The 15,000-nt window shown below is 44.2% G+C and overlaps 1 protein-coding gene across 1 annotated transcript; it reads right to left on the bottom strand.

The window, feature by feature from the left end:
• Window positions 1-10,975: 10,975 nt before the first annotated feature.
• Window positions 10,976-11,509, bottom strand: LOC139455160 (uncharacterized). The gene has a single exon (XM_071236713.1). It carries the CDS (start codon window positions 11,507-11,509, stop codon window positions 10,976-10,978), a length of 534 nt encoding a protein of 177 aa, XP_071092814.1.
• Window positions 11,510-15,000: the final 3,491 nt, after the last annotated feature.

Genomic DNA, 15,000 nt, shown 5'->3' with positions numbered 1-15,000 from the left:
CAAATACCAGATTCGCCCTGATTATGTTTCTTGGCATCTTTCCGGGGCAAGAGAGTTAACTGTCTATAAAAGTCCACCCAGTTTCCACCCTTGCCGAACTAGGCTGGTATTATGGAGTTATATTTTGGCTTGACTAACGAGTCTATGCATAGTCCAATCAAAATCACGCACCGAAATCGAAATCCGGCTCGTAAATTGTCATGCAAAGTTCGGTCGATTGCAGGATTTGCATAGCATGTGCACCGCCAGCTCGTTGTCAACAGATATTTTTCAAATCTTTTCAAGTTTTTAATCAAGGTGCTCACATGATTTGATGCACTTAGCGATGTAAGGCCCGTTTTATCGCAATATAGATCTTGATTGTCGATCAGATCGTCTTGTCTGGGCGCCGCCATTTTGTTTGAAGCAAATGCAAGTGATACGAGAGGTGGAATCTGATTGGTCCATAGGGGGGCATAGAAGGGACATAACTCATCACAGCCACTGGTGGCGCTACGATCGAGCCCAGTAATTCCAGCTTAGTTTGGCAAATTATATCTCTTGCCTCGGGAAGATGGTTTCTTGGTTTCCTAACCATACCCGAGGTGGCAATGCAATGTAACAACCTCATACTCATTGTCCAGCACCCTCAGCAACCTATGCTTGTCGTGAGATGTGACAAAATAGATCGGGTGGTCAGGCCCGGTTAGTTGATTTATTGCGTGTCTTCGTCCCCAGACGGCATGGGAACAACATACCAACCAACCAATATAACCTCGATCGGCCAGCATTTGCTTGCATCCATATTGGATGTAGTTTCGTGCACGTGACTATCACATGACACTGTACATCCTGGTGGATCTCATTTAACTATTCCCGTTTTCGTTGTCTCCAAATCAAAATGGATACGAGAACCTGATTTGTAATCAGCAAAAATGGAAGTTATCATTTGGGAACCATATGTGGTTGGATCTGGGGTTTATAGTGAATTTATTTCAATATCCCAACACCATTACATATCCAAGGAATTATGTATGTAGGTAGCGAAAGAAGCCGAGTGAATCCGAGTGTGTTATATGCTAATGTTCCAATGGGAATTGCGGAGCAAGTGGGTTCCAAGCATCCTAAGCATATGGTTTGTTTGTTTTTTAAGGCCACGGGTAACAATATTTCATCAATATGTGCATTATCGAGTTTGGACCACACAACCAAGTGGTTGAAATTATGAGTTTGTTTGTTGTTTAACGCCGCACTCAGCAGTATTCCAGTTACATGACGGAGGTCTGTAAATAATCGAGCCTGGACCAGACAATCCAGTGATTGATACCATGAGCATCGGTCCACGCAATTGGGATCGATGACATGCATCAACCAAGTCAGCGAGCCTGACCATCCGATCCCGTTAGTCGCCTCTTACGACAAGCATAGTCGCCTTTTACAGCAAGCATGGGTTGCTGAAGACCTATTCTATCCCGGATCTTCACGGGCCGGTTCTATTGGTACCGAATGTAGCGTGTAAGTACCCTGGTTCCTGGAACTTGGCCATGTAACCCTGATAAGCAGAGCACGTGTCCAAGACATGCAATGTAACACTGTTACCTTAAAACTGACAAATCTAAAGCAATCCATCGGTACCTCGGCTACACCAATACCAGATGAACGTCATTTAACATTACAGGGATTGTTGGTCTGGAAGACAAGTAAAGTTAGCCACAGTGGTATCATTATCAGCGGACAGGAGCAGAAAAAAATAGAAAAATACAAAAAGGTCGCCCATTTCGACATCACACAGCACACTCAGACAGGCAAATTGTTTTCTTGCCAAGAGAAATTGCTGAAAAGAGTAAGTAAATGCGAAAAAAGTCATAATTTCCCAATGATAATTTCCCTAGTGACCGCCACTGACTTTCACCACCGTATGGAATGGCTATTTTTTCAAGGACACGTGCAATTTGAGGACATGCTATTGTCTGATGTATGTTTTGGTCAGACAGAAACATGTTATTGGTTTCATTGCTTGGTGATGTGTGGGAAAAGGCAACAAACAAATATTTCAGTGGCTAATGGGTTAAACTTTGAAACTCTGTGTTGGGCCAGCCATGGTATAGGTGAGGTGAGGTGAAATTGGGTTTAACGTCGCGTCCAAGATTATTGCACTTATATAGCGACGTGCATGCACGTGTGTGTGTGTGTGTGTGGCTGCTTGTACTAGTCCGGACTGATGCCGATTTATAGTGCTAAACCACTGAGATACCATGCCGCAGTTTAACATGAATACCTCACTCAGACACAGTATACTGACTCCGAGCCGACCAGTCCTTGTTTTAGCCCATTATGCCGAGCTCCAGACAGGGAAACAACAAGTACCATTTTTTAACGTCTTTTGGTATGGCGCGCCCGGGCCATGGTATAGAACATGTATTCATTACACTTCCGTGCCCTAGAAACGGATATCGTGTTGGCATCCCGATTTTTTTGTTAATATTGTTGGTCCCGATAATCTTTTAATGGATAGTGTCTGGAGATAAGCATCACCAATATACTTCAAGCAAAGGTGAGGGTCACCATGTTCACGATGAGCATACCGGAACTTGGTACACCATATTCTATCCTTGAGTTTTATTTGTGGAGTGAGTGAGTGAGTTTTAACAACGATTTAAGCAATATTCCTGCATTGTTACGGCGGGGACACCAGAAATTGGCTTCACACATTCCAACTAAGTGGAGAATCGAACCCAGGTCTTCAGCGTGACGAGCGAACGCTCTAACCACCGGGCTATCACACCGCCCCCTTAAACTGAGCGAGTGAGTTTGGTTTAACACCGCTTTGAACAGTATTCCAGTAATATCACGGTGTGTCAGCTTAATGTGGGAGGAAAGCCCGAATTGAAGCAGGTTTCAGACCTTTACCACTTTGGTGAAACCAACTCTCAAGGGTTTGACGCTGACAAACCTAGAAACTATCAGGGATTCGAACCCACGATCACAGGTTTCTGTCACTCATAAGGGACGAATCCTTAACATCCAATAGCGGCGTCTTTATGATTTGGCCACCGCACCCCTCAAGCTGATATAGCGGCCCTACGCTGTATATTTAAGGCATCATATCACCGATACAGTGTGTGGATACAGCGCCGCAATACGATGTGCTGTATTGGTACCTCAGACGTGATTAGGTCATATGACCATGGGTTCGAATCCCAGATTCGCCATAATAAGGATCGTTGATATGCCAGCACCATGCCTGTGCTCGTCTTTAACCTGCATCCCTTTTGCAACTTTAACTTTAATTTGAAACACCCTCCGTCTCAATGCAGCAAACCTCTTCCCGGGGCAAGAGCGTTAACTGCCAATAAATCCAGTTTCCAACTTTCCAACTAGGCGGGAATTCCGGAATTACATTTTGGCTGGACTAACGAGTCAATGCATAGTCCAATCAAAATCGCGTAACGGTCTAGACATCCGGTTCGTAAACAACATGGATTTCGACGTGCAAATTTCGGTCGACTAAAGGATTTGCAAAGAATGTATACCGCCAACTGGGCGTCCACAAATATTATGCAGATACTTTCATGGTTTTGATCAAAGTGCACAAGCGATTTGATGCACTTCGCGAAGTAAGGCCCGTTTTATAACACCATAGATCTTGATTATCGATCAGATCGTCTTGACTGGACGCCGCCATTTTCTTTGAAGCACTTGCAAGTGATATTAGAGATGGAATCTGATTGGTCAATGGGAGGGGCATAGAAGGGACATAACTCGTAGAAGACACTGGTTGCGCTACGATCGGGCCTAGAAATTTCAGCCTTTTCAACTTTTAGGGTCAGTGAACGCCCTTGCCTCGGGAAGATGTGCAGCAAATGATATGATCCTAGAGTCCCAAAATGTCGTCACGCCTTTATCACACAGTGTGCATTTTATTCAGTTAGCGTCGGTAGTAGATTGATGTATCATGGTTTACCATCTTAAAAGTGGGGACGGGATGGCAAAGTCATCTGAGGTGCCGCAATTCGCTGTGCAGACTTGCGTCCCTTCGGCACACCAGAAACCTAAACTCAAGGACATAATATAAGAAACGTCACCTCGTATATTTTCAAAGCCACAAAATAACAAAGCTTTATTCTTGAAGGGTGATTGTTGTATTTTAAAACAGGGTAATTTAACAACATGTTTGCATAAACACTGACAAATCCAAAGGAAGAAATTAATTTTATCGACATGTTCTGCGAAGAAGGTTAACTGTCCAATATTCGATCACCAATAAAAATGAGCAGCAACTTTCAAAATGTTAGACAAAGCAGCTATCCAGTCAATATCAAGTGTGTCCTCCCCACTTTCGATGCAGGCCCTCAAACGGCGCCGAGCAGAGAACGTCAATCGTCTAATGGCGTGCACAGGGATAAGACGTCATTCTGCCTGCAATGCCTGTGCTAACGCCACTCTTGTCTCTGGACGTGGCTGACGTTGCTAATCTGTCGTTCAAGGTGGTCCCACAGATGTTCTGTTGGAGACATGTCAGGAGATCTTGCCGGCCAAGGAAGAAGGTTCACGTTGTTGGCGTTGAAAAATGCTCTGGTAACACACGGGCTGTATGAGGCGTGGCGTTATCTTGCTGGAGTAACGTTTGCGGGTGACGTTGAAGAAATGTCAGTGCAACTGTCCTTAACACTTCATTGACGTAGCATGCAGCGGTAAGATTGCCATGAATAACAACCAGATCCGTCTTCATGTCTCCACAAATTCCACCCCAGACCATCACACTGCCACCGCCGTACGGTTCAATTTCCTGCACGCAACACCACGTTCACCTGGCCGCCGATGAATATGCACCTGTCATCTGCTTTGAAGAGTAGGGGCGGTCGGGTAGCCTAGTGGTTAAAGCGTTAGCTCGTCATGCCGAAGACCCAGGTTCGATTCCCGACATGGGTACAATATGTGAAGCCCATTTCTGGTGTCCCCTGCCGTGATATTGCTGGAATATTGCTAAAAGCGGCGTAAAACCATACTCACTCACTCACTTTGAAGAGTAGGAACCTGCTCACACCACTAAACAGTAATCTGCGTCATTTCTTTGCTGCCGCCGCTCGACATTACTCGCCCACGTCATTCTCTGACGTCGATGTTCACGCGTTAACGTCATGCCCTTGAACGGTCAGTAGGCTTCCAGACTATAGGGACGGAGTCGTCTGGACACAGTCTTTCTGCTGATTGGATGACCAAGAGCATGTCGTCCCGATGAAGTCACTGTGAGGTATCTGTTCCTAAGAGGAAGCAGCCGTAAATGGCGGTCTTCCTGAGGGGAGATAACTCTGGGTGTACCGCTCCTTGGCTATCTGCTGTTCCACGTGTCTGCCTTAACAGACTGACTAGCCTCAGTATCGTCCTTCTCGAACAGCCCATTACCCCAGCAACATGGGCCTGAATTGCCCCCATATACAACATTCCCATTGCCCTTTCTCTCTGTTACAATGTTTATCGAGGCATGACCACTTTTGGCTACTGGATGTGCCAATGCCAAAGAACATTTTCGCACGCGTTTTATACCAGATTTGCATACGGGTATTTATCAAAGGTTTATGCCCTTTTCCGAGAAAAAAGGGCATTTTCACACCCAGCATGTGCATTTTGCTCATGTCAGTGACAGGAATGAATAAGATGCGTTCAGGCGATACGTTTTAACCTATATTAAAAGGTATTTTGACATTGTTTAAAAATATATTGAAAAGATATTAGGGGTGGCGTTTCTTATGTCCTTGAGTTTATGATTGTGGGTTCGAATCCGGTTCGCCCCGATTATATTTCCAGGTTTGTCCGCTAAAGTCTGAAACCTACATCAGGCCTTCCCCCTAATTGAAGCTGACACGCCGTGATATAACTGGAATACTGTTTCAAGCGGCGTTAAACCCAAATCACTCACTCTTAAAGTAGTCATTGTTTTAGTTAAGTGCCAGCAAACGTCGACATTGAAGGGGGGCACGGGTGTCCCAGTCGTCTAAGGCGCGGCAATTCGCTGTGCAGAGTTGCGTCCCTTGGACACGCCAGAAACCTTTGATTGTGGGTTCGAATCCCAAGTCGCCCCGATTATGTTTCTAGGTTTGTCAGCACCATACCCGTGCTCGTGGGTTTCACCAAAATGGTAAACATCTCAGACCTCCATCACTTCGGGCTTTCCTTCCACATTAAGCTGACACGCCGTGATATAAGTGAAATACTGTTAAAAGCGGTGTTAAACCCAACTCACTCACTCGATATGGAAGCGTAATGCAAATCAACTTTGAGTTATTCTTGCTTTTTCTGTGACAAAATCGTGGAATGTCACTGTTTTCATAAAATAATACCAGAGGGTATTGGTGCCATTGGAGATGAGACACTATCAAAGATGATTCTCATTTTGGGCTTATTCTATAAACAAGTAGAAGTCTCAATTGTGAATACTTTCAAAACTTTTCATCATTATTTTTTTGTTTTTAACTGAAACAATGGATCTTTCAAAGATATATGGAGCAGCATCATCATTACGTTTTCAAATAGCGTGTCAGTAAAGATTTTGCATCATGGAAATTATTCATTGACAATTTTCCAGGAGCTAAACACCGGACCTGTTTGCTGCTAAAAGATGAATTGACCCTATTTCTACCTTATCTGCCAAAAAACGAAGGTATAAAAAAATCTGAAGTTGAATTCGTGTCACTTAATTTTAACGTTTTGCATACAAAAAAATTGCCATGTGCGTGTTTAGCGGTTGCCTTCCTACACACCATCGAGGGAAATATGGCGGGACTGGTCAACGAGACACAAACCTACTTTGAAAACGGGAAATTGTCTTCCGTGTCTTTGGAATGAAAAAAATATGGAACCCATTTTTTAATCCATGATGCTTTTTTTCTACAATTTACGTATTTTGTACTTAATGCTGAATTGGCATAATGGTCGCATTGGCAACCTCGTTAAGACTCCTCGTTGCCAAGGGATAAGTAGAAATGAATATATGCCATTCGGCTCTAACGGGGTACCATGCATCATTGTCCAATTGGAAACCATTATCGAGAAAGGGATGTAACTCTAATTACAATCTGGAGATGTCTACGTTGTTTTCGTAAATGAGAAGAATGGCGTTGCAGGTTGTCGTTGGTTAATATATTAATTCGCTCTCTATCCCTGGACTAAATGGTATCCTTGATCAAATGGTGAGTGAGTTTTGGTTTAACGCCGCTTTTAACATTATTCCAGTTATATCGCGGCGTGTCAGCTTAATGTGGGAGGAAAGCCCGAAGTGATGCAGGTCTCAGACGTTTACCACTTCTGTGAAACCCACGAGCACGGGTATGGTGCTGACAAACCTAGAAACATAATTGGGACGAAACGGGATTCGAACCGAAAATCAAAGGTTTCTGGCGTGCCCAAGGGACGCAACTCTGCACAGCGAATCGCGGCGCTTTAGACGACTGGGCCACCCTGTGTCCCGCCCCCCTCCCTCCTTAATCAAAAGTTTGAACATAATATTTCCTTTTTCCATCAAATTGTTGCAAATTAAAAACTGTACTGTTCAATGAAATTATTATTTAGTTGTGGGTCATTCGTTACAGAATAAAGTTGGCTGCAGGTGGAGATATAGAGGTGAAATGGGGTTTAACGTCGCGTCCACGCTTATTGCACTTATATAGCGACGTGCAAGTACGTGTGTGTGTGTGTGGCTGCTTGTACTAGTCCGGACTAATACCGATTTATATAGCTAGCTCACTGAGATACCATGCCGCGGTTTAACATGAGTACCCCACTCAGACACAGTATACTGCTCCGAGCCGACCAGTACTTGTTTTAGTCCCTTAATGTCGAGAGCCAGACAGGGTAACCATCTTTTAACGACTCTCCGGGCGGACGCTCTACCACTAGACCACGGAGGCGGTCGGAGATGTAGAGAATACTACACGAGTGTCTGTCAAATACAATCTTACAAGTTGTTTCAAAAGGTAAGAAGATAATTGCTCGACCACAGGTGTGTAAGAAGTTTCTGACACACCTGTGGATGAGAAACCCATTTGAGATAACCGGATTCAAACGTATGAATTCCAGGTCTGATTGGCTACTCCATGGTGATGACCTAGGTCAGGTTATGACGGACTACTACTGATTGTTATTCATTGATAACTTCATCGCGCTTCAATCGATTTCACCTACGTCTGTGTCGAAACATTATGGTTTTAGATTGTTTAATTTGTTTTCCTTGATCTTATCTTGTTTACATTATCGTCATCACACGCTAGGGGGCACGGGTGGCCCAGTCGTCTAAGGCGCCGCGATTCGCTGTGCAGAGTTGCGTCCCTTGGGCACGCCAGAAACCTATGATTGTGGGTTCGAATCCCGGTTCGCCCCCATTATGTTTCTCGGGTTTGTCAGCACCATACCGGTGCTCGTGGGTTTCACCGAAGTGGTAAACGTCTGAGACCTGCATCACTTCGGGCTTTCTTCCCGCATTAAGCTGGCACGCCGTGATATAACTGGAATACTGGTAAAAGCGGCGTTAAACACAACTCACTCACTCACTCATCACACACTAGACATGCGTAGTAAGCAGTAAACTGGGTCACGTCACTTATGAATGGTGTGTTATGTATTACTGCGCTGTACTGCGATCATGAGAATAGACAAAATATGCCTCGATTCGATGTTAAGTGAGTGAGTGAGTATAGTTTTACGCCGCTTTTAGCAATATTCCAGCAATATCACGGCGGGGGACACACGAAATGGGCTTCACACATTGTACCCATGTCGGGAATCGAACCCGGGTCTTCGGCGCGACGAGCGAACGCTTTAACCACTAGGCTACCCGACCGCCCCTTCGATGTGAAGTGATATACTCGTGTCAGTCTTATACTCGTGTAGTAATATCTCTACATAATATATTGTTGTTTGTCTAAGATATTTTCCTGATGCTGATTTCATGGCAGGCTAGACTTGCTTTTTTAAAATCTACATGGTTTGGGGTTCATTAAACTAGATATATTCCACAGTTGTGATGCAGGACTATTCTTCCTTGTAGATGTCATATTACATTTTCAAAACATTTTGTTAAAAGATGTGAATAGGTATGAACACATACACTGAAAAGTTTGTTATCCCATCTTTTAGTTGTATTTGATCAAGAAATGCACACATACAAGGTTTTTTTTAAAGGTTGGTTGGTTGGTTGTTTAACGCCGCACTCAGCAGTATTCCAGTTATTTGACGGCGGTCTGTCAATAATCGAATCTGGACCAGATAATCCAGTGTTTAATATCATGAGCATCGATCCACACAACTGGGATCGATGACATGCATCAACCAAGTCAGCGAGCCTGACCACCATATCCCGTCAGTCGCCTCTTACGAAAAGCATGGGTTGCTGAAGACCAATTTTAACCCGAATCTTCACGGGACTCTATAGTATATATCATAACATTAAGCAGACAAATTGAATTTTGAATGAAACTTACCGGACCAGCTTAGTTCCCCTTTAAACACTGCTAGACAAATCTTCCGCAATGTTCATGAAGAAGACCATACGACTCTGGGTGCTGTCAGTATCCTATTGGTCGGTCCGGGTTCGATTCTCAATAGGTAAAATGTGTCCTATTGTCCCATTGTCGTTTTGTTGCTACCTGTAAAGCACAAAAAAATTGTTTTTCAACCTTTTTTTTCAATTCATATTCATTGTATTGGCGTGAGTAAGGTTTTAGGCCGCTATAGCAATATTCCAGCCATATTGCGGCCGGAAACACCAGAAATCAGTTTTACATATTATGTCTATGTTGCGAATCGAACAGGATCTTAGGCGTGACGAGCCAACGCTTTAACAGCTAGACCACCACACCGCCACCTATTCTTATTAAGTAATTACAACATACAAAAGAGTTTGCTAACAACGTATTTTTTCTTGTCCATGGATATGTCTGAATGCCTAAGTTTCAAGTCGACTGTCTTCGCAACAAGCCCTAAATAAAAGGTCGAAAAAGGACGTTTGCTAATTAGCATTATATCAAATAACCAACATGAAAGTGGGGTCGCAGTTGTCGGACAATCACGACAAAAATGTCCCTTCTCCGATGACTAGCCACTACGTGCAAGATGAAACGTAACAAGTCAATTTCAGGACGGGTTGTGGGTATATTATTTATTCGTTTGCATGTGGACCTTCAATTGTCGACCATCCCGCTGAGGAGAAGATTAACAACCTGACCCGTGTTGACAAAACTAGTACAGGTTTAAATAGATAAACAATGGGTTTCGTGATAACGTCTGTCTCGCTACTTAAGAACCCGGGTAGAATTCCACCCGTAGCTGTATCAAGAGAGGGCATTGGGGGAGGAGGGTGACAGACGGGAGTCCCTGGGGACATTCTTTGACACCTGTATGGGTAACCTTAAATGACGACAATGTTTGTATTGCCCAAACGTCAACTGTGTCGGTTACATTGCCTCGATCACGTCAACGAAATGCTGACTTAGCAATTTTTATGTAGACGCCTTGGTTAGTTTTTCGGTCTGGATTCGAAATATCCGGTGTTACAATGTAAAAGAGCTTGCTTTCACATTCCGGCGACTGGGTTCAGGAAAGGTCTAGACTGGTTTGATTGTAAAGTCGCGCATAGTTTATCCGCAGGGTATCCCGTATACAGTGACCCACGTGAACTCGAAATCTGTGGGATTATCGAATATGTGTCGGGTTATCCGAAGGTGAGACGAACGGGGAAGTGTAGTTTGACATAAAAACATTGACACTGATGTGTCGAGGGAATCTCGTAGTTTCACGACATTTAATAAACTATACACACCGCCAAAAGAAACGCGAATACTATACATGTTGGTTAATATCTGAAGGATTACTCATACGCAAGAGATATTAGATTGGTTCGATGCACAAACAAACATACTGGTATGTTGTGTGAACCGACGGTCGTGAACGCATCACATATGACGTAATAGATCCATGAGTCGAGATGTACCAAAGTTTGGAATCACGTGCAGCATATACACGAGGTGAGCGGAGTTTCCAGCTCAGCTATACATGAGGTGAGCAGAGTTTCCAGCTCAGATATACACGAGGCGAGTGGAGTTTCCAGCTCAGATATACACGTGGTGAGCGGAGTTTCCAGCTCAGATATACACGAGGTGAGGGGAGTTTCCAGCTCAGATATACATGAGGTGAGCGGAGTTTCCAGCTCAGATATACATGAGGTGAGCGGAGTTTCCAGCACAGATATACACGAGGTGAGGGGAGTTTCCAGCTCAGCTATACACGAGGTGAGGGGAGTTTCCATCTCAGATATACATGAGGTGAGGGGAGTTTCCAGCTCAGCTATACACGAGGTGAGGGGAGTTTCCATCTCAGATATACATGAGGTGAGGGGAGTTTCCAGCTCAGATATACACGAGGTGAGCGGAGTTTCCATCTCAGATATACTTGAGGTGAGGGGAGTTTCCAGCTCAGATATACACGAGGTGAGCGGAGTTTCCAGCTCAGATATACATGAGGTGAGCGGAGTTTCCATCTCAGATATACACGAGGTGAGCGGAGTTTCCAGCTCAGATATACATGAGGTGAGCGGAGTTTCAAGCTCAGATATACACGAGGTGAGCGGAGTTTCCAGCTCAGATATACACGAGGTGAGGGGAGTTTCCAGCTCAGATGTACATGAGGTAAGTTTCCAGCTCAGACACACATGAGATAGGTTTCCAGCTCAGATATACATGAGGTGAGCGGAGTTTCCAGCTCAGATATACATGAGGTAAGTTTCCAGCTCAAATATACATGAGGTAAGTTTCCAGCTCAGATATACATGAGGTGAACGGAGTTTCCAGCTCAGACAATACAAGAGACATGTGAGAGGCGACCAAATGGATCGAGTGGTCAGGCTCGCTGACTTGGTTGGTGTTTGTCAGCGTTACCCATTTGCGTGGATCGATGCTCATGATGTCAATCACTAGATTTCTGTTCTAGACTCGATTATTTACAAACCGTCGTCAATTAGCTAGAACATTGCTGAGTGCGGCGTTAAACAAAGAAACAAAGCAGTGTGTGGTTCCAGCGTCCTAGGCGCCGCAATTAGAGTTGCCCCTCGCAAACACGACGAACCAGTCGGAATGTGCATATAAGTTTCTGAACCTCGATCCCCTAGCACTGTTGAGGTGCCCTTCCCGTAATTCATCAGTATAATGTATCACTACGCTAGTATACGGTGATATGTCCAGATGACATCGTTCGCCCTATCCTCCCAAGATCCTCACAGCGATAGCTTCATATCCCCCTTCATTCGTGACCAAATCGTGTCATTCCGGGACGTGCCGAATAGCGACTCCATTCGTGACCAACTCGTGTTATTCCGGGACAAGCAGGTTACGGAAAGGGGCGAGTGGTGACGAATGTAGCGACTCGTACCCCTTATCGTGGCCATTTTGGTGTCTGGGTTCCGTCTAAGCGCAAACGGGCATAGCTAATAGAATTGTCAACTCGTTGCGTAATGCTTCATGTATATTTCTCCCATATGTCATATGTATTCCAGATGCTATTGAAAACACCTCGGGACTTACATTATTATACACTATGATTGAACGCATTTAACTGTGTCTTGGGTATATGTTTAAATGCAAGATATATATATGCAACATCACAAATTAATCCTGAGGGTACCTGAAGTCATACGAGCATTCCGATTGGTTAGTCTTATTTTCGTCCACATCATTCATCGACAGGGGGACGAGTCTTCTTGCAGGTTACGGAAAGGGGCGAGGGTGACGAATGATCCTCCATAATAAGCGCATCCAGATCTATCATTCGTCACCACTCGCCCCTTTCCGTAACCTGCAAGAAGACTGCAAACCAATCAGAATGCGCGAAAGATTTCAAGCATGGTTGATACCAACGCACAGGCCAGCTTTCTTATTATCTACTCGGCTTATTCCGGTACTTACATAAGACCTCGAACAGCATTCGTCACCACTCGCACCTTTCCGTAACCTACAAGAAGACTCGACCCCTATCGATGAAGGTCATGTGCGAAAATACGACAAACCAATCAGAATGCGCAAATGATTTCAAGTTCTTCGTCAAAGAATCCCTCAGAAATAATTTTTGACTTTACATATCTCTTGCATCTAAAAATTATACCCAACATACAGTTAAATGTGTTCAAACATGCTGCATAATACCGCAAGTCGTGATGTGTTTTAAATAGCATTTGGAAAATATTTATATATGGGGGAAATATACGTGAATCATTACTCAACGAGTTCTGTTTGCGCTTAGACGGAACCCAGTTGCAAAAAAATGGCCACGAGAGGGGCACGAGTCGCTATTCGGCTTGTCCCGGAATAACACGAGTTGGTCACGAATGCCAGATCTATCTTCAAAAGTTGTCTCCCTTTCCGTTCGGATTCTCTCTGGGGTAATGACATTTTCGTCTCATCGCTGGTAAATTGTGTAATGGTTCATGCAAGTCCCGTTCATCAAAGAACCAGTTCCATTAATGGCTTCCTAACTAGTGACTGGAATAGGATTACATTGCCATTTGAGACTATCTCACCGAAAAGTGAACCTGTCTGGACGATGGATTTGATTGATGTTGGTCAAATTAGCTTAGCCATTATCGTAAGAAATCATTTCACAAATGGTTATATAATGTTGGAGTATGCAGGTTTACGATAGCCGTGGATATTAATTCCGACTGGATTTGTCATGAGTCGAACTGAGACTGTGAACCACGGTTATCTATACTCACCGTCGAAAGAAACGCGAACCATAGAAACATATAAAGAAGTGTGTGTGTTAAGAAGAGATGTTTCCAATGTGTACCACTTAATGACAAAATTAACAATGAGTCAAGTGTTACCACAGAGTGTCTTTATTCTCATCACGATATGCTGCACGTGATTTCCAAACTTTACACGCTAATCCTGCACGAGACAAATGGTGCATCTTGCGTCATGGATCTATGACGTCACATGTGATGCGTTCATGAGCATTCGGTTCACACAACATACGGGCGGGCGAGTGGCCTAGTGGTTAAAGCGTTCGCTCGTCACGCAAAAGACCCGTGTTCGATTCCCGACATGGGTACAATGAGTGAAGCCAATTTCTGGTGTCCCTGCCGTGATATTGCTGGAATATTGCCAAAAGCGGCGTGAAACCATACTCACTCAGTCACACAACAAACAAGTATGTTCGTTTGTACATTGCACCCATCTGATGTCTCTTGAATATGAGCAGTTTTACATATGTTAAACAACATGTATAGTATTCGCGTTTCTTTTGTCAATGAGTATATATGTAAAGGAGATATTGGGTTAGCCTAACACTTTACTTTACGACATCCTCGGTTATCCAAAATAGTATAGCTCCATTATTTATTGTTAAATTATGAATCATGTACTGGTTAATCTAGGATGATATATCTGTATCGCCTTTAAGACAGTTCTTACATGTCCCTTCTATGTTATCAACGTACAGGGGGTACGGGTGGCCCAGTCGTCTTAGGCGCCGCAATTCGCTGTGGTCCGTTGCGTCCCTTATGCACGCCAGAAACCTATGATTGTTGGTTCGAATCCCGGTTCGCCCCCATTATGTTTCTAAGTTTTTCGGCACCCTCCCCGTGCTCGTGGGTTTCAGCGAAGTGGTAAACGTCTGAGACCTGCATCACTTCGGGCTTTCCTCCCACATTAAGCTGACACGCCGCGATATAACTGGAAAACTGTTAAAAGCGGCGTTAATTCCAACTCACTCACTCACTCCATTTTGATAAAACCGGGTGGGGATGCCGGGTTTGAATTGATCACCAGAAACCTACATGTATGCTTGTGAAACAAGGCGGTAAAGTGGATCGCGTGTTCAAGATGGATGCCTTGGCCGATTCACTGTCAACGTACCCAAACGGCGTTGATCTGGTTTGCTTGGTCCAGATTCGATTATTTACAAGTCGTCGTCATAAAGCTTGAATATTCCGTGCGACGTTAAATAACAAACAAATAGCCTGGACCCACAGCTTCG

The sequence above is a fragment of the Haliotis cracherodii genome, unplaced genomic scaffold, assembly GCF_022045235.1.
Source record: "Haliotis cracherodii isolate W230 unplaced genomic scaffold, xgHalCrac1.p SCAF_11, whole genome shotgun sequence".
Classification (NCBI taxonomy): domain Eukaryota; kingdom Metazoa; phylum Mollusca; class Gastropoda; order Lepetellida; family Haliotidae; genus Haliotis; species Haliotis cracherodii.
The sequence above is the reverse complement of the archived record's forward strand: the minus strand, read 5'-3'. Positions and strand labels throughout refer to the sequence as shown.

What these genes read in the sequence shown, in the direction of transcription:
- LOC139455160 (XM_071236713.1), bottom strand. Translation starts at nt 11,509, where the DNA reads ATGGAAACTCCGCTCACCTCATGTATATCTGAGCTGGAAACTCCGCTC.